We start from the raw sequence: 20,941 nt of genomic DNA, 5'->3' as shown, positions 1-20,941 counted from the left end.
GGTCTGCAACAGTCTGAACCTTTGGAAAAAAATTCTCCCTGAAAGGAAAATGTTACTTACCCAGTAGACATTTGTTCGTGGCATGTAGTGCTGTAAATTCACTTGCTTTGCATAAGTCCGCCATCTAGTGTTGGGCTTGGAGTGTTACAAGTTGTTTTTCTTTGAAGAATCTTTTCGAGTCACAAGATTAAGTGACTCCTCCTTTCGGTGACAGTGCGCATTGGCATCGAGCCCTTTGTTAGATTGTTTTCTCTCCGCTGTTGAATTGGGACGTGTATTCCTCTCGCTCCGGTATTTCCCGGCTCGCTCTGCTCTGAATTTACTGTTCTGTCTTTCTTTCAGCAACGGTATTGTATTTCGATTGCGTATTCTCTATCTAATGCATTCAAATTGAATTTCTGCGTCGGGGGTCTGTTTCATCGCCCTTTGGGGCACCAACGCGCATCTTGGGCCTACTACTCCACATGGTGTCGAGAAATGCAGGGCTAATGGAACACACTCCATTCTGATTTTGCCCTCAATGCCATTCGAAATTCCCGCTCACAATCATCATCAGGTGTGTAATCTTTGCTTGTCCCCGGACCACAGGGAAGAAACCTGCGTCATCGGTCGGTCTTTCTGCTCCAAGACCCTACGAGACTGAACCACGCGTCGACTGGAGATGTCACTGAAGACACCGGACGACACTCCTGATCTCTTCGGGGAGGAGCATGCGCAGGAGGAGATCCATCAAGTAGAGGCTTTTTCTATAGGAGATTTCGGACTTTGATGTTCACTCGGACATCAAAAGCGAGCCTTTCACCTCGGCCAACCCGAGTGTAATACCCCGAGCCCCCATGTTATGACTTTAAAGAAGACACATAAGGCGGTGGTCGGTCGACCACTGCCTTCGGGCCATGGTGGGATCTGAAAATTACTTTCGGATGCCCCACCTTCGGGTTTCGCACCGAAAATATTCAAGACAAAATGTCTTCGGCATTGACCTCTGGCGCCACACCTCCCTCGGCATCGAGATCGAGTCAAACCTTTGACCCGAGTGTATCGGCTCCGACCAAAAATCCCTCTATGTTTCAGAGCTGAATACTTCCATTCGACAAAAGGCTAAAAAAGTTTTGTAATCGAAAATCCCTCCTTGAAAAGACAAGTCTTTCCTCAGGCTCAACAATGGAGCCTATCCTTGAAACTATGGATGCTCACCAGCGTCAGATTCATATCCAAAAAGGAACAGGATGCATTATTGCTTCTCCTCCAGTTCCAATTAAGAGTAAACTTACTTTCCTGGAAACTTTGGACACTGCTCCTCCACCTAAGAAGCTCAACAAAGACAAGGCGCCAGTACAACCTAGGCCTTCTCCTCCACACTCTCCTGTACTTCCTCTTACTTCTCCTCCACAATCTCCTTCACCTATTGTGGAACCACAATTTTCTCCACAAGGTTCACCAACACCTCAGGGAGATAACATGGAAGGCATTCCACAAGACAGTCTCTTGTATATACAGCCACACATGCCATCAAACATACATTTTTGGAATCAGTTTACCCTTCCGAGGCTGGAAATGGATACAAGGGAAAGCAGTGGATTTTTCAAGTCCTTTCAGATAGCACTGCAGACATCGTGACATACACAGGGCATCACGAACAGTAAAATACAGAGCAAGGGTAATTCAGTGAGTGTGCGTCTCTCTTTCTAATGAAAAGGTTATCAAAGTCCTGGATTGGTTTTAGAGCATTACATCTCCTGAACACTTCTACAGTGGGATCCTCATATAACACAACAGCTGCAACAAAAGCAGATGAATCTAGACAACAAAACGTGTAAAAAACCTACACGTTCTGCAACAGAAATTGCACCTTATACTTCAGTCCAGCATTTTCTACAGCATCCTAGGTGGTACGCTTCCCTTGCACACCTACCTTGACTATGTGCTGTACACTGATGACATAGCCGCTATGCCTCAGGCCTACAGGCTGATCTGGAGTCAGACGCTTGTAACCTTTCTCCATGACCTGTAACAGAACACAGCATTTGTTAGATACATGACAAACACACCTCGGGCGTTTAACAGTAACCGTACGTGTTGGATCAATGACTTCTAATTTAGTAGCGAAAAGTTAAGTCACAGAAGTAACGGTGGATGGTTACTAGACTAGGTTGGGTAATTAAAATATTAAATATTAAAATAAATAAAGAAGAGAGGAATAAAACACTCCTGTTAAATAATCCAACATTAGTGCTAAATAAAATATTATCAAAGTAAATGAGAAGAAAAAAATGTAACAATGACAGCTAAATGCACATGGCTTTGCACATCTGCAGTGGTCAGTGGGAATGAGTTTGGTGTTCTAAACCCATTAGGGGTAGTAGCTCAGTTCATTCATCCACCGCTACAAACAGAACTTCTCCAACTTCATTTAATTTCCTTTTGTAGCAAGAACGAGATAATTACAAAGAACGGAACTGTACTGGAGATTGCAAATCTAACACCGCAACTGATTCGCGATCTCTTCGAAGGCGTGCTTTCTTCCTCTCCGCATGTTCCATCCTGTACTTTTACCAGCTGTGAATAGAACACCACATAATATGTATCCAAGGGGAGGCGTGCTTTCTTCCTCTCCGCATGTTCTATCCTGTACTTTTACCAGCTGTGAATAGAACACCACATAATATGTATCCAAGGGGAGGCGTGCTTTCTTCCTCTCCGCATGTTCCATCCTGTACTTTTACCAGCTGTGAATAGAACACCACATAATATGTATCCAAGGGGAGGCGTGCTTTCTTCCTCTCCGCATGTTCCATCCTGTACTTTTACCAGCTGTGAATAGAACACCACATAATATGTATCCAAGGGGAGGCGTGCTTTCTTCCTCTCCGCATGTTCCATCCTGTACTTTTACCAGCTGTGAATAGAACACCACATAATATGTATCCAAGGGGAGGCGTGCTTTCTTCCTCTCCGCATGTTCTATCCTGTACTTTTACCAGCTGTGAATAGAACACCACATAATATGTATCCAAGGGGAGGCGTGCTTTCTTCCTCTCCGCATGTTCTATCCTGTACTTTTACCAGCTGTGAATAGAACACCACATAATATGTATCCAAGGGGAGGCGTGCTTTCTTCCTCTCCGCATGTTCCATCCTGTACTTTTACCAGCTGTGAATAGAACACCACATAATATGTATCCAAGGGGAGGAGTGCTTGGTCCTTTGCAGGTTTTAGGGACAAGGTTACCAAGTGTGGAGGGTTTAGTTACACAATGCTACTCACAATAGAATTACATTTCTTGCTGGAATGTCTAGGTTATAGGATTTCCGGAGAACAATCAAAACAAAAACTTTCAAAATGGCAAAATAAACCAAAAACTAATTTGGAAAATGGGCAACTCTGCGTTTAGAAGACAAAGTATATTTTACCACAGCTGATAGTTAAAAAGTAAAACTGGATTATATAACTGTGAAGTGGTGCTGTGCTCATAATGTGAAGCAAAACTGTGTGTAACAACATATTGGAGAACATCATTTTTCAACAGAGACTTTTGGCTTCCTAAATATTACAGCCAGGGGTGAATAAAAAGTGTTCTTCTAGGTCAAATAAAGTGTCTTCAAACCCTAGGGCAATGAATGCATGGGGTCAACAGAACAGGAGTACCCCAAGGGTCCATACAACGCATATCAAGCTAGAACACTGTTCTGTAAGAATCCATCAGTAGCAGTGCAGACTCCTAGTTGAAGGATAGCTACTGTCTTTTACGACTCCTTCATGTATGAAGAGGCTTGAAGCACCGCACAACTGCATGTCTTATGTGCAGCACAGCAAACACTTTCCAATATTGCAGAAAGATTCTTGTAGAACAAGACATACACTAGATACTCAACATGATGTTTCTGAATGATTCATCCACTTTGCAAGTTATTGTTGCAGGTGATTATTAGAAATGTATAATCCAGGAACTTCTTGATGCCAAGTTAAATTGTCAGTAAAACTGAGCAACTGATTCCATACTGAAGTATTACACGAAAAAAATGTACCCAAGTTATCACCGAATACATGGTGTTCCCTGTCATTTACACAGAAGATTAGTATTTGGGCAGTAGTGTTTACAAACAGTATAACCCAAGTTCTATGTGGCTGTCTTACAAACTCCTGTAACAGGTTGTATGTGCTGCACTCGTGAATTATCTTAATTACTTAGTGTTAACAATGTTAAAATCGGAGTGCAAGGCCTTTAGGTAATAAAATGCCTTCACCCCGAATATATAGATTAATTTGAAGTAGCAGCTAAACTTTTTTATACCGCAGCCACAAAAATTTATTTTCTCCTTGAGTGATTAGTCCTATCCCTTTTAGAATGTACATAATATTTAGGCATCTGGAGAACTCACGACTGCAGCAGAATTATCTAAGATAGAGAAATTGGCTGATAAACATGAGGGAAATAACTTCATCAGGAAAGCGAGATATGTTCTACGAATTCCATTACCTTTTAAAAAAAAATATTAGATGGCTCAAAGCATGCAGTGTTAAATATACAAACTTTCCCTGCAGAAGAAATTGCAATATCAAAATATATACTCATGGAGGATAAATGTTACCAATCATATTTGTGCTTGGGCTTAAAGTAGGTACTTTTAGGCTCACTCAGAACATTAGTTTAAACTTCAAATCTTGATGGGAATGTTCTTTTTAGGCCACCAAAGGAATAGATAAACCAATCGCCATATTGAGCCTGAATTTGAATGCGAGTACAGGATTTGTCTGATCACAAAGTGACGAAGGTCACGTCCACCATGGACATCCTTAATTTTGGCCCATTATGAACAGCAGATAGACAAAAACAAATAACTCAAGCTCCAGACCACCAAGTGTTTTAAGGAGATTGCTCAAAGATGTTATCTGGATGCAAAGCTCCCGCAGGTTGCATTTCATATACTCAGCCTGCACACCTATGTCAGTCACCTACAGTAAGGAAAACCTTTGTAGTCTAACATTTCCGGACCCAACCACTAGACGGAGGAATGATGCACAGCAGGTGAATCCAGAAAAAAACTTCACACTAGACAACCTTCTATATTTCACAGTTGTCAAACAGCAGCCTGAAGAACCCATTACACTTCAGTAAACTAGGTGAAAGATGTAAGAGTCAAATATAGAAAAAACAGCAACAATAATAAAGGGTGGGATTTGGGAACATGATTCTGCAAACAGGGAATTCAACCTTAATATTCCCTGCAACTCCCCAAAAGCAGGAAACAGGGAGTCCATGACGGCACGCAAGCATAGACAGGGAAAACAGACCTGATTTCTTAAGTATTTCACAGTAGTGATGCAATGGGGGAATGGTGTGCAACCCCGATACCAATCTGAAATCTACAATCCGTTACAAACTCACATGCCAAGCGTAACCCTGCACAGTCCGGTCCTCTAACACACTGGTGCAGGCATCACATCGAGAGGGTATCTATAATAGGGCATTTGTGATACTGACACGAGGGTCCTAGAGTCTGCAGTAACTTCAGATTTGTCTGCAAACAAGTTCAACTGGATCTGTGCAGTTCACATAATCTCTAATCCTTTTCAAAATTAGAAACTTGCATTGACTACCTCAATGCAGACAGGGAGAGATTGCAACGCCAGAGCTTCTTGAAAAATAAATCACAACATCCAAAATGACTTTGATAGCTTAGTGTCTGAGCTCTAGTGTCATAACAGCACCACAGGTGAAAGGACCTGCCAAGCTCAACCATGGAAAGCTGCTGGGCAGGATCTGGCTCCCAAACCTGTGCAGGGGACTGGTTCTGCTCGGCAGCCTCCTGTGTGGACCTTCTGATCAGTACAGTAGGTGGGTGAACAACTATTCTAAAGCTATTAGTATCATACCAGCTTTGGGGTACTTTAGTTTGAGGAAGTCCCATGGTATCAGGGAAAATCTGTGGAAAAGTGATAGAAACATTCCTGAATAGTTGATCAAAAGGGTATGACCCTTGTCCCTAGCTGGTAACACAAGAGCAGAGATCTGGGCAATATCTTTGTCAGCAAAGAGATCCATTTTTGGAAATCTCAGTCACAGATGTTGTATAGCACTGTGTTGTTAAGGATCCACTCATGGTTTTCCTCACAATTTCGGTTAAGAGCATCCAAATCTGCATTTTCCATCCTTGAATGATTGTCTGCAGTGATTGCAGATTCCTGACCAAGAACCATCTTCCATATCGTGATTTTCCAGATTTTCCAGAGCAGGGTCTATGGACCTGGGGCCTCCCTATACGCAATACTAATGCGCTGTTGTATTGGCCTTTTGATCGAGCATTGAGTTCAGCCTAAAGGCTGAAATAACACCCTTTAGAACCAAATAGACCATATTGAGTTTCAAACATTTATGACACATCAATTCCTTTTAACCCAAGTTCCTTTAACCTAACAATTGCCCATATATCCACCACGATTGTCTGCATCAGAATCCCTGGATTCAAAGATTCCTTGCGGCACGTTTTTCAGATCTCACCATCAGGAAAACGATTAAACGGCTCCAAGAGGAATACAACCAATCTTCCCAGCTGCAATAGTATTGATTGATACAACTGGTCACCTGGATACTGCAGCAGCAACCCAAAGTGGAGAGGAGTATATGGGAACCAGAAAATACATAGTGCTGTCAATCCCAGAATAGTGAATACGAGGTGAGCAGTCTGTTGTGTCCTTTTTAATGAAAGGCACTTCAGACAGATAGAACAAAGTCTCTCCGCTGAAGAAAATCATTTTGCTTTCTGGGTATCCATAACCACTCTCATATAGTAGATATTTGCCATGAATCCATTCTTCTATATCCAGGTAAGCAAAAATCTTGTTTTGATACAACTGACATGCGTTTATAGAAAATTCTCAGTTCAGACTAGAGGCCAAAAGCCCGCACTTTAGATTGGTAACTGTCAATGCTGACACAAACTGAGGAATTTCGAATGCTTTTTAACTAGCGGCATGTAAAAAAAAAAAAAAGCATCTTTTGTTGTTTGAACTGTGGGTAGATCTGTGTAATGCTTGCATTCTGAGCATTTCTTTTGTGATCCATTTGGTTGACAGTTTCAAGTCCAGAATATCTCAGAATGAAAATGTCACTTACCCAGTGTACATCTGTTTGTGGCATCAGTCGCTGAGATTCACATGGTATGCATTAGCTCGCCATCTGGTGTTGGGTCGGAGTGTTACAAGTTGTTTTTCTTCGAAGAAGTGTTTTCGAGTCACTGGACCGAGTGGCTCCTCCTTCTGTGCTCATTGCGCATGGGCGTCGACTCCATCTTCGATTGTTTTCCCCGCAGAGGGTGAGGTAGGAGTTGTACTATAGTAATAGTGCCCGCGCAATGAAGTGTGTAAGTATGTACCTATTAAAGGTTTAAATAATATATATACAAATGTACAAAATTGAAGGTAACTTCTGAACTGCTACAGGCTTCCGGGGAGGTGGGTGGGCCCATGTGAATCTCAGCGACTGATGCCACGAACAGATGTACACTGGGTAAGTGACATTTTCAGTTCGATGGCATCTGTCGCTGTAGATACACATGTTCTGCATAGACTAGTAAGCAGTTATTTCCCCATAAGCGGTGGATTAGCCTGTAGGAGTAGAAGTTGTCTGAAATAGAGTTCTTAATACAGCTTGACCTACTGCGGCTTGTTGTGCGGATAGCACATCTATACAGTAGTGTTTGGTGAATGTGTGAGGCGTAGACCATGTGGCTGCCTTACATATTTCATGCATTGGGATGTTTCCTAAAAAGGCCATTGAAGCACCTTTTTTCCTGGTTGAATGTGCCCTGGGAGTAATGGGCAGTTGTCTTTTTGCTTTAAGGTAGCAGATTTGGATGCATTTAACAATCCATCTGGCTATACCTTGTTTTGATATTGGGTTACCTGCATGAGGTTTTTGGAATGCAATAAATAGCTGTTTAGTCTTTCTGATGTTCTTTGTTCTGTCAATGTAGTACATTAATGCTCTTTTGACATCTAATGTATGTAGTGCTCTTTCAGCCACAGAATCTGGCTGTGGGAAAAAAACAGGTAGTTCTACCGTTTGATTTAGATGGAACGGTGAAATAACTTTTGGTAAAAATTTTGGATTAGGTCGTAGGACGACCTTATTTTTATGTATTTGTATAAAAGGTTCCTGTGTTGTGAACGCTTGAATTTCACTTACTCTTCTCAGAGATGTAATGGCGATGAGAAAGGCAACTTTCCAGGTTAGGAATTGTATTCCGCAAGAGTGCATGGGTTCGAAAGGTGGGCCCATGAGTCTTGTTAGGACCACGTTTAGGTTCCATGAAGGAACAGGTGGTGTTCTTGGTGGTATAATTCTTTTAAGACCTTCTATGAATGCTTTGATGACTGGTATCCTATACAAGGAAGTTGAATAGGTAGTCTGCAGGTATGCAGATATTGCTGCAAGGTGTATTTTAATAGAAGAGAAGGCTAGCCTTGCTTTTTGTAAATGGAGCAAGTAATTTATTATATGTTTTGGAGTTGCGTTTAGTGGTTGTATCTGATTATGATGGCAGTAACAAACAAATCTTTTCCACTTACTTGCGTAGCAGTGTCTAGTGGATGGCCTTCTGGCCTGCTTTATGACCTCCATACACTCTTGGCTAAGTTGTAAGTGTCCGAATTCTAGGATTTCAGGAGCCAGATTGCTAGATTCAGCGATGCTGGATCTGGGTGTCTGATCTGTTGGTTGTGTTGCGTTAACAGATCTGGTTTGTTCGGCAGTTTGATGTGGGGTACTACAGAAAGATCTAGCAGTGTTGTGTACCAGGGTTGTCTTGCCCACGTTGGTGCTATTAAAATGAGTTTGAGTTTGTTTTGACTCAGTTTGTTCACTAGATAAGGGAGGAGAGGGAGAGGAGGAAAAGCGTAAGCAAATATTCCTGACCAGTTCATCCATAGGGCATTGCCTTGGGATTGCTTGTGTGGGTATCTGGACGCGAAGTTTTGGCATTTTGCGTTCTCTTTTGTTGCAAATAAGTCTATCTGAGGTGTTCCCCAGAGTGTGAAGTAGGTGTTCAGAATTTGTGGGTGGATTTCCCATTCGTGGACTTGTTGGTGATCTCGAGAGAGATTGTCTGCCAGTTGATTCTGGATCCCCGGAATAAACTGTGCTATGAGGCGAATTTGATGGTGGATTGCCCACTTCCATATGTTTTGAGCTAATAAGCTTAACTGTGTTGAATGTGTTCCTCCTTGTTTGTTTAGATAATACATCGTTGTCATGTTGTCTGTTTTGACAAGGATGTATTTGTGGGTTATGATTGGTTGGAAAGCTTTTAGTGCTTGGAAAACTGCTAATAATTCTAGATGATTTATATGCAGTTTTGTTTGATGTATGTTCCATTGTCCTCTTATGGTGTGTTGATTGAGATGTGCTCCCCACCCTGTCATGGAAGCATCTGTTGTTATTACGTACTGTGGCACTGGGTCTTGGAAAGGCCGCCCTTTGTTTAAATTTATACTGTTCCACCATAGAAGCGAGAGGTAAGTTTGGCGGTCTATTAACACCAGATCTAGAAGGTGACCCTGTGCTTGAGACCACTGTGAGGCTAGGCATTGTTGTAAGGGCCTCATGTGCAGTCTTGCGTTTGGGACAATGGCTATGCATGAGGACATCATGCCTAGGAGCTGTAGTATTGTTCTTGCTTGTATTGTTTGATTTGGAGACATGTGTTGAATGACTCTGTTGAAATTGTGAATTCTTTGTGGAGTTGGCGTTGCTACTCCTTTTGTCGTGTCTATTATGGCCCCTAGATATTGCTGTACTTTGCTTGGCTGAATGTTGGATTTTGCAAAGTTGACGGTGAACCCTAGTTTGTAGAGGGTTTGTATAACCTGATTTGTGTGGTTTGAGCATTGTGTGAGCGAACTGGTTTTGATTAGCCAGTCGTTTAGATACGGGAATACATGTATTTGCTGCCTTCTGATGTGTGCAGCGACTACTGCTAGGCATTTTGTGAATACCCTTGGAGCGGTTGTTAAACCGAAAGGCAATACTTTGAATTGGTAATGTATTCCTTTGAATACAAACCTTAGATATTTCCTGTGTGATTGATGTATTGGTATATGGAAATATGCGTCTTTGAGGTCTAGGGTTGTCATGTAGTTGTGTTTTTTGAGCAATGGTAACACTTCTTGTAGCGTGACCATGTGAAAGTGTTCTGATTTGATGAATGTGTTTACTACTCTGAGGTCCAGAATTGGTCTCAGTGTTTTGTCCTTTTTTGGTATCAAGAAGTACAGTGAATATACTCCTGTGTTTATTTGTGTGCTTGGTACTAATTCTATTGCATTTTTTTTGCAGTAATGCTTGAACTTCTATCTCTAGAAGCTGTGAATGGTGTTTTGATACATTTTGTGATTTTGGTGGTATGTCTGGAGGGAATTGCAGGAATTCTATGCAATAACCATGTTGGATAATTGCTAAGACCCAAGTGTCTGTAGTTATTTCCTCCCATGCTTCGTAATATTGACGTATCCTTCCCCCCACTGGTGGTGTGTGGGGGGGGGTGAGTGACGTGTGAGTCACTGCTTGTTGGTAGTGGTTTTGGGGCTTTGAAATCTTCCTCTATTCCTAGGGAATTGCCCTCCTCTATACTGGCCCCGAAAGCCTCCCCTGTACTGTCCCTGGTAGGTGGACGGTGCGGACTGTGAGGTACTGGCTTGTGTGGCCTGACCCCGAAACCCTCCTCTAAAAGGTGTTTTGCGGAAGGTGGTATAAGATCCTCTGCTCTGCGGGGAGTAGAGTGCGCCCATGGCCTTGGCAGTGTCAGTGTCCGTGTCCTTTTTGAGCTTTTCTATGGCTGTGTCGACCTCCGGACCGAACAGCATTTTTTCGTTTACTGGCATGTTAAGTACTGCCTGCTGAATTTCCGGCTTGAATCCAGACGTTCTGAGCCATGCGTGCCTACGGATGGTAACCGACGTATTAATGGTCCTTGCGGCTGTGTCTGCTGCATCCATAGAGGAGCGTATTTGATTGTTGGAAATGTTTTGACCTTCTTCAACAACCTGTTTTGCTCTTTTTTGTAGATCTTTTGGGAGATGTTCAATGAGATGCTGCATCTCATTCCAGTGGGCTCTGTCGTATCGCGCTAGCAGCGCTTGTGAGTTTGCGATGCGCCACTGGTTTGCTGCCTGGACAGCGACCCTCTTCCCGGCTGCATCAAACTTTCTGCTTTCTTTATCTGGGGGAGGTGCATCCCCAGAAGTGTGTGAATTTGCCCGTTTTCTGGCAGCCCCTACCACCACAGAATCTGGTGGCAGCTGAGAGGTGATGAATACAGGGTCCGTAGGAGGCGCCTTATATTTTTTGTCCACTCTAGGCGTTACTGCCCTGCTTTTGACTGGCTCTTTGAAGATCTCCTTTGCATGGCGAAGCATGCCTGGGAGCATAGGCAGGCTCTGGTAGGAGCTGTGGGTGGAGGAGAGGGTGTTAAATAAAAAGTCATCCTCTACTTGTTCAGAGTGTAGTTCCACATTATGGAACTGAGCTGCTCTAGCCACCACTTGTGAATAGGCTGTGCTGTCCTCAGGTGGTGATGGCCTAGTTGGGTATGTGTCTGGGCTGTTATCAGACACTGGTGCATCGTACAAGTCCCACGCGTCTTGATCTTGGTCATCGTGGCTCATGGCGGTGTGAGCTGGCGAATGTGACGGGGTGTAAGTTGGTGAAGCCGGAGTTACAGGTGGAGGCGAGGGAGGAGGTGTTACCGTCTTTGCTGTTTGTTGCTGAGGAGCCTCTCGTGCTACAAACTGAAGTGTTCTCTTTCTTTTGACAGGTGGAAGGGTACTGATCTTCCCTGTCCCCTGCTGAATAAAGATACGCTTCTGCGTGTGATCCACTTCAGTGGATTGCAGTTCCTGTTCGAATCTGTGTCTTTTCATTTGTGAAGACATAGAAAGTTCTTCAGTATAGGAGCCTGAAACTGGGTCTGTTGGTGCTCTTTTCGGCTCCGAAAACCCTGTTGTTTGTTTTTTCGGCTCCGAGGTGTAGGAAGTTGGCTCTGTATGTGCTATTTCAAAGTAAGGAATAGCATGTACAGAGTCCAAGGGTTCCCCTTAGAGGTAAAATAGTGGTAAAAATAGATAATACTAATGCTCTATTTTGTGGTAGTGTGGTCGAGCAGTAGGCTTATCCAAGGAGTAGTGTTAAGCATTTGTTGTACATACACATAGACAATAAATGAGGTACACACACTCAGAGACAAATCCAGCCAATAGGTTTTTGTATAGAAAAATATCTTTTCTTAGTTTATTTTAAGAACCACAGGTTCAAATTCTACATGTAATATCTCATTCGAAAGGTATTGCAGGTAAGTACTTTAGGAACTTCAAATCATCAAAATTGCATGTATACTTTTCAAGTTATTCACAAATAGCTGTTTTAAAAGTGGACACAGTGCAATTTTCACAGTTCCTAGGGGAGGTAAGTATTTGTTAGGTTAACCAGGTAAGTAAGACACTTACAGGGCTTAGTTCTTGGTCCAAGGTAGCCCACCGTTGGGGGTTCAGAGCAACCCCAAAGTCACCACACCAGCAGCTCAGGGCCGGTCAGGTGCAGAGTTCAAAGTGGTGCCCAAAACACATAGGCTAGAATGGAGAGAAGGGGGTGCCCCGGTTCCGGTTTGCTTGCAGGTAAGTACCCGCGTCTTCGGAGGGCAGACCAGGGGGGTTTTGTAGGGCACCGGGGGGGACACAAGTCCACACAGAAATTTCACCCTCAGCGGCGCGGGGGCGGCCGGGTGCAGTGTAGAAACAAGCGTCGGGTTCGCAATGTTAGTCTATGAGAGATCTCGGGATCTCTTCAGCGCTGCAGGCAGGCAAGGGGGGGGTTCCTCGGGGAAACCTCCACTTGATCGAGGGAGAGGGACTCCTGGGGGTCACTCCTCCAGTGAAAGTCCGGTCCTTCAGGTCCTGGGGGCTGCGGGTGCAGGGTCTCTCCCAGGTGTCGGGACTTAGGATTCAAAGAGTCGCGGTCAGGGGAAGCCTCGGGATTCCCTCTGCAGGCGGCGCTGTGGGGGCTCAGGGGGGGACAGGTTTTTGTACTCACAGTATCAGAGTAGTCCTGGGGTCCCTCCTGAGGTGTTGGATCGCCACCAGCCGAGTCGGGGTCGCCGGGTGCAGTGTTGCAAGTCTCACGCTTCTTGCGGGGAGCTTGCAGGGTTCTTTAAAGCTGCTGGAAACAAAGTTGCAGCTTTTCTTGGAGCAGGTCCGCTGTCCTCTGGAGTTTCTGGTCTTTTCGAAGCAGGGGCAGTCCTCAGAGGATGTCGAGGTCGCTGGTCCCTTTGGAAGGCGTCGCTGGAGCAGGATCTTTGGAAGGCAGGAGACAGGCCGGTGAGTTTCTGGAGCCAAGGCAGTTGTCGTCTTCTGGTCTTCCTCTGCAGGGGTTTTCAGCTAGGCAGTCCTTCTTCTTGTAGTTGCAGGAATCTAATTTTCTAGGGTTCAGGGTAGCCCTTAAATACTAAATTTAAGGGCGTGTTTAGGTCTGGGGGGTTAGTAGCCAATGGCTACTAGCCCTGAGGGTGGGTACACCCTCTTTGTGCCTCCTCCCAAGGGGAGGGGGTCACAATCCTAACCCTATTGGGGGAATCCTCCATCCGCAAGATGGAGGATTTCTAAAAGTTAGAGTCACTTCAGCTCAGGACACCTTAGGGGCTGTCCTGACTGGCCAGTGACTCCTCCTTGTTGCTTTCTTTGTTCCCTCCAGCCTTGCCGCCAAAAGTGGGGGCCGTGGCCGGAGGGGGCGGGCAACTCCACTAAGCTGGAGTGCCCTGCTGGGCTGTGACAAAGGGGTGAGCCTTTGAGGCTCACCGCCAGGTGTCACAGCTCCTGCCTGGGGGAGGTGTTAGCATCTCCACCCAGTGCAGGCTTTGTTACTGGCCTCAGAGTGACAAAGGCACTCTCCCCATGGGGCCAGCAACATGTCTCTAGTGTGGCAGGCTGCTGGAACCAGTCAGCCTACACAGCTAGTTGGTTAAGTTTCAGGGGGCACCTCTAAGGTGCCCTCTGTGGTGTATTTTACAATAAAATGTACACTGGCATCAGTGTGCATTTATTGTGCTGAGAAGTTTGATACCAAACTTCCCAGTTTTCAGTGTAGCCATTATGGTGCTGTGGAGTTCGTGTAAAACAGACTCCCAGACCATATACTCTTATGGCTACCCTGCACTTACAATGTCTAAGGTTTTGTGTAGACACTGTAGGGGCACAGTGCTCATGCACTGGTACCCTCACCTATGGTATAGTGCACCCTGCCTTAGGGCTGTAAGGCCTGCTAGAGGGGTGTCTTACCTATACTGCATAGGCAGTGAGAGGCTGGCATGGCACCCTGAGGGGAGTGCCATGTCGACTTACTCATTTTGTTCTCACTAGTACACACAGGCTTGTAAGCAGTGTGTCTGTGCTGAGTGAGGGGTCTCTAGGGTGGCATAAGACATGCTGCAGCCCTTAGAGACCTTTCTTGGCATCAGGGCCCTTGGTACTAGAAGTACCAGTTACAAGGGACTTATCTGAATGCCAGGGTGTGCCAATTGTGGATACAATGGTACATTTTAGGTGAAGGAACACTGGTGCTGGGGCCTGGTTAGCAGGGTCCCAGCACACTTCTCAGTCAAGTCAGCATCAGTATCAGGCAAAAAGTGGGGGGTAACTGCAACAGGGAGCCATTTCTTCACACGAGGTAACCTTCCTCTTCTTTTGTGCCGAAAAATTGTCGGCGCCACTGTCTCGGCGTCGATCCGTGTCGACACCGAACTTTCGGTGTCGATGCTTCTCTTTAGCACTCTCTCGGTCCCGAGGAGGCTGTGTGCCGGTGTCTCGACCGGAGTCGGACGATCTCGACACTGAATGGGCCTTTTTCGGTGCCGATTGTTGGTCACCGTGAATTTGGGTTGAGCCATGGCCGGTTGGCAGTGGCGTCCCCTGGGCCTTTTTGCCTTTTTTAATTTCTGATCTCGACGTCTTACTCACTGTTTTTGGATGGTCGAGTTCGTCGGAGTCTGAATCCTGGATGGAAAAGGATTCCTCCTGTTCCTCTTCTGTCTCGAACTGTCGATGCTCTTTTGGCGTGGACGCCATCTGCAGTCTTCTCGCTCGACGGTCGCGCAGAGTTTTTCGGGACCGGAACGCCCGACAGGCCTCACAGGATTCTTCGCTGTGCTCGGGTGACAGGCACAGGTTACAGACCGAGTGTTGGTCCGTATAAGGATATTTGTTGTGGCATTCAGGGCAGAATCGAAACGGGGACCGTTCCATCGGCGTTGTTCTCCACGCGGTCGGGCCGACTAGGCCCCGACGGTGTGCCGAAATCTACCCCGAAGGGCACCGAAGCGCTTCGATGTTCAATGCGTTGTCGTATGTGTTTATCTCGAACCGGATCGCAACGATACCGTCGAAAATCTTCAGTTTTCAGCTATCTTTCCGTTCCGAAACTCGGAGCGACAGGAACACGTCCGAACCCGATGGCGGAAAGAAAACAATCGAAGATGGAGTCGACGCCCATGCGCAATGAGCACAGAAGGAGGAGCCACTCGGTCCAGTGACTCGAAAACACTTCTTCGAAGAAAAACAACTTGTAACACTCCGACCCAACACCAGATGGCGAGCTAATGCATACCATGTGTATCTACAGCGACAGATGCCATCGAACTTCTTGTATCATTTATTAAATACAGGAATAAATCAGTTATAGTTTTGGGTGTTGGAGACCCTCGCCATAGCTTACTTTTTTAGAAGAATGCCGACCACCTGCTGTAAGAGATCCGGTTGAAATTGAGACTAAGGTCCTTGATGGTATTGCAAGTGGAGAAGATTTGAACCTCTGCGTACAGCCAAGTTGCGCCACACTTAACACCTATGTTTTGCCATTCTTGACAATGGTTTGAGATGCCCCGCCCTCTTTATCCCCCTAAAGTTACCAACAAAAGTGAAGGAAGTGAGTGCTCATGTTTTACACCCACAAGTCATATAAGTTGTTTTACCTTCTCTGAAAGAACATCAGATGCTACGACTTCTTCTGTTCTAGGGACAACCAAGAGATGGGAACCTTCTATTGGAAGCATCAATTTAGGATTGTCGGTATGTTCTGTAGTCTTCCATTTACTCAAAGCCGACTGATCTTAGGTTTGTCAGCATCCAATTTAATTCCCTGAATCTGCTCATCGGATCATCAGTATGGCTCCCAACCAATTTCCAGACAAGGGTAGCATGAGGATACTTTGCTGTACTTCAGATGTTAGGCCTGTTCGATCAAGTTAAGCGGACCCTTGCCCGGCCCTTACTACCAAGTCTGAGACTATAATAGCATTATTGAGCATTTACTGAAAATTAGCTTGTTTCTATGGAAATCTTTAATACATTTCACAAAAAACCTCAGAGTTCCGTCCTCCCAAAAGTGCAGCAACACAAGCCGCCTCCACGGACATAGTGCAAACCTTGCTCCCAACTCAATCATGCATCTTAATTTTCTTGTCTGTATAAACTGTTGAAGGAGCAGGTTGTTATGAGATTTATGGGTTTATGACAAATCCTCAAAATCAGGCTGTGGATCTGCACTGAGGAAAGGTCCATGTTTGGGGGCTACAGGTTTCCCAAAAGCATGAGGGAAAAGGTTTTGCTCTTGCTGACATGAGACAAAATGCCATAGAACCTCTACTCAGGTCCATGATCAACAGTAACATAGGTCGAGAGAACTCTTGTGATACAGAATGACCCGAGTTACAATAAGCGGTGTAGGCTTCAGGGTGTTTGGTTTCATTGGACTTAATGCCAACTCTCATGAAAGGCATTGATGACAGGCACAAGAGATATCCTTTAAGGTGCAGAATCTGTTAAAATAGCAGAATCGTGCCTATTGCTGAAGAAGAGGATGAAGAGGCCATTTTTCATGGAAGATGAACCACTGAAGTGTTCGGACATCTCCTAGAAGGGTGATAATCTCTAGTGTGATGTTTGGAATGACATCTTGAATGAGGACTAGAAAAGAGGCACTTCTGGTGATGTGTGCGCTTTTCTTGACAGAGAGGGGGTATATAGTGCAACTGCAGGCACTTAAACTGGAGCAGGTGTTTGGGGAGCTGGTGAAACTGGAGACCCAGGAGGAGCTCATAGGTGCCGGCTTAACCACAGAATTTGGAGACTCATCTAGGTGGACAGATGCACGAGAAGCAGGAGATGGAGAACTGTAGATGTCTCTCCTGCTAAAGGTATATCTCTAGAGTAGGAAAGTAAGCCTTTCAAGTACTGTGACTCAGGTGGCTTGTAGTCTCCTTGATTTTAATTTCCTGATCCAGAAGATGAAAGGTGCAGTCAAGTGTGGCTCAATGTAGCGCATTTCTTTGATAAATAGTGTAGGAAGTTGGCTCTGTATGCACTATTTCAAAGTAAGGAATAGTATGCACAGAGTCCAAGGGTTCCCCTTAGAGGTATGATAGTGGCAAAAAGAGATAATACTAATGCTCTATTTTGTGGTAGTGTGGTCGAGCAGTAGGCTTAAAGGAGTAGTGTTAAGCATTTGTTGTACATACACCCAGGCAATAAATGAGGAACACACACTCAGAGACAATTCCAGCCAATAGGTTTTTGTATAGAAAAATATATTTTCTTAGTTTATTTTAAGAACCACAGGTTCAAATTCTACATGTAATATCTCATTTGAAAGGTATTGCAGGTAAGTACTTTAGGAACTTTGAATAATCACAATAGCATATATACTTTTTACATAAAACACATTTAGCGGTTTTAAAAGTGGACACAGTGGAATTTTCACAGTTCCTGGGGGAGGTAAAGTAATGAAAATGTCACTTACCCAGTGTACATCTGTTCGTGGCATCAGTCGCTGAAGATTCACATGTTGTGCATAGCCCGCCATCTGGTGTTGGGTCGGAGTGTTACAAGTTGTTTTTCTTCGAAGAAGTCTTTCGAGTCACGGGACCGAGGGACTCCTCCTCTTTGTCTCCATTGCGCATGGGCGTTGACTCCATCTTCGACTGTTTTCCCCGCAGAGGGTGAGGTAGGAGTTGTTTGTTAGTAATAGTGCCCATGCAATGGAGTGAATAAGTATGTACCTATCTAAGATTTAATATATTTACAAATGTACAAAGTTGAAGCTAACTTCCAAACGGCTACAGGCTCCCGGGGAGGTGGGTGGGCACATGTGAATCTTCAGCGACTGATGCCACGAACAGATGTACACTGGGTAAGTGACATTTTCAGTTCGATGGCATCTGTCGCTGTAGATACACATGTTGTGCATAGACTAGTAAGCAGTTATCTCCCCAAAAGCGGTGGCTCAGCCTGTAGGAGTGGAAGTAGTCTGAAATAAGGTTCTTAGTACGGCTTGACCTACTGTGGCTTGTTGTGCGGATAACACGTCTACACAGTAGTGCTTGGTAAATGTGTGAGGCGTAGACCATGTGGCTGCCTTACATATTTCGTGCATTGGAATATTCCCTAGGAAGGCCATGGTAGCTCCTTTTTTTCTGGTTGAGTGTGCCCTTGGTGTAATGGGCAGTTGTCTTTTTGCTTTAAGGTAGCAGATTTGGATGCACTTAACTATCCATCTGGCTATACCCTGTTTAGATATTGGGTTTCCTGCATGAGGTTTTTGAAATGCAATAAACAGTTGTTTAGTTTTTCTGATGTTTTTAGAACTGTCGATGTAGTACATTAGTGCTCTTTTGACGTCTAATGTATGTAGGGCCCTTTCAGCTATGGAATCTGGCTGTGGGAAGAACACTGGTAGCTCTACCGTTTGATTTAGGTGGAACGGTGAAATAACCTTTGGCAAAAATTTAGGATTTGTCCTTAGGACTACTTTATTTTTGTGTAGTTGGATAAAAGGTTCTTGTATTGTAAACGCCTGAATTTCACTTACTCTTCTTAGAGATGTGATGGCGATGAGAAATGCAACTTTCCATGTTAGGAACTGTATTTCGCAAGAGTGCATAGGTTCAAAGGGTGGACCCATGAGTCTGGTTAAGACGATGTTAAGGTTCCATGAAGGAACGGGTGGTGTCCTTGGTGGTATAATTCTTTTGAGACCTTCCATAAATGCTTTAATGACAGGTATCCTAAATAGTGAAGTTGAATGGGTAATCTGCAGGTATGCAGATATTGCTGCTAGGTGTATCTTAATGGAAGAGAAGGCCAGGTTCGTTTTTTGTAAGTGTAGTAAGTAACCCACTACATCTTTTGGAGATGCGTGTAATGGTTGAATTTGATTATGATGGCAATAGCAAACAAATCTTTTCCATTTGCTTGCATAGCAGTGTCTAGTGGATGGTCTTCTGGCTTGCTTTATGACTTCCATACATTGTTGTGTGAGGTTTAAGTGTCCGAATTCTAGGATTTCAGGAGCCAGATTGCTAGATTCAGCGATGCTGGGTTTGGATGCCTGATCTGTTGGTTGTGTTGCGTTGCGTTAACAGATCTGGCCAGTTGGGCAATTTGACGTGGGGTACTACTGATAGGTCTAGCAGTGTTGTGTACCATGGTTGCCTTGCCCACGTTGGTGCTATCAGTATGAGTTTGAGTTTGTTTTGACTCAATTTGTTTACTAGATATGGAAGGAGAGGGAGAGGGGGAAAAGCGTACGCAAATATCCCTGACCAGTTCATCCATAGGGCATTGCCTTGAGACTGCCTGTGTGGGTATCTGGATGCGAAGTTTTGGCATTTTGCGTTCTCCTTCGTTGCAAATAAGTCTATTTGAGGTGTTCCCCAACGTTTGAAGTAAGTGTTTAGAATTTGGGGGTGAATTTCCCACTTGTGGACCTGTTGGTGATCTCGAGAGAGATTGTCTGCAAGTTGATTCTGGATCCCTGGAATAAACTGTGCTATTAGGCGAATGTGGTTGTGAATTGCCCATTGCCATATTTTTTTGTGCCAGCAGGCACAGCTGTGTCGAGTGTGTCCCCCCCTGTTTGTTTATATAATACATTGTTGTCATGTTGTCTGTTTTGACAAGAATGTATTTGTGAGTTATGATTGGTTGAAATGCTTTTAATGCTTGGAAAACTGCTAGTAGTTCGAGGTGATTTATATGCAGCTTTCTTTGATGTACGTCCCATTGTCCCTGTATGCTGTGGTGATTGAGGTGTGCTCCCCACCCTGTCATGGAAGCATCTGTCGTTATCACGTATTGTGGCACTGGGTCTTGGAAAGGCCGCCCTTTGTTTAAATTTATGTTGTTCCACCATAGAAGCGAGAGGTATGTTAGGCGGTCTATCAACACCAGATCTAGAAGCTGACCCTGTGCTTGAGACCATTGTGATGCTAGTCACAGTTGTAAGGGCCGCATGTGCAACCTTGCGTGTGGGACAATGGCTATGCATGAGGACATCATGCCTAGTAGTTGTAATATCATCTTCGCTTGTATTCTTTGTGTTGGATACATGCGTTGTATAATCTTTTGGAAATTTTGAACCCTTTGTGGACTTGGAGTGGCTATTCCCCTTGTTGTATCTATTGTCGCTCCTAGGTATTGTTGTACCTTGCACGGCAGAATGTGTGATTTCGCATAGTTGATGGTGAAACCAAGTTTGTAGAGGGTTTGTATGACCTGATCTGTGTGGTGTGAGCACCTTGTCAGTGAGTCGGTCTTGATTAGCCAGTCGTCTAGATACGGGAATACGTGTATTTGCTGCCTTCTGATGTGTGCAGCCACTACTGCTAGACATTTTGTAAAGACTCTTGGTGCGGTTGTTAAACCGAACGGCAATACTTTGAATTGGTAATGTATTCCCTTGAATACGAACCTTAGGTATTTCCTGTGCGACGGATGTATTGGTATGTGGAAATACGCGTCTTTGAGATCTAAGGTTGTCATGTAGTCCTGTTGCTTTAGCAATGGTAACACTTCTTGTAGCGTGACCATGTGAAAGTGTTCTGATTTGATGTAGGTGTTTAG

General features: G+C 44.5%; 1 protein-coding gene across 1 annotated transcript in view; it reads right to left on the bottom strand.

The window, feature by feature from the left end:
- The window catches only part of QARS1 (glutaminyl-tRNA synthetase 1), a 343,605-nt gene that overhangs the window by 21,463 nt on the left and 301,201 nt on the right, over positions 1-20,941 (bottom strand). Inside the window, exon 20 of the mRNA XM_069206197.1 lies at positions 1,916-2,008. Within this exon, the coding sequence (XP_069062298.1) occupies positions 1,916-2,008 (93 nt within the window). The remainder of the gene's footprint in view (positions 1-1,915; positions 2,009-20,941) is intronic.

Source organism: Pleurodeles waltl, chromosome 9 (assembly GCF_031143425.1).
Source record: "Pleurodeles waltl isolate 20211129_DDA chromosome 9, aPleWal1.hap1.20221129, whole genome shotgun sequence".
Taxonomy (NCBI): domain Eukaryota; kingdom Metazoa; phylum Chordata; class Amphibia; order Caudata; family Salamandridae; genus Pleurodeles; species Pleurodeles waltl.
This window is presented reverse-complemented; position numbering and strand designations above follow the sequence as displayed.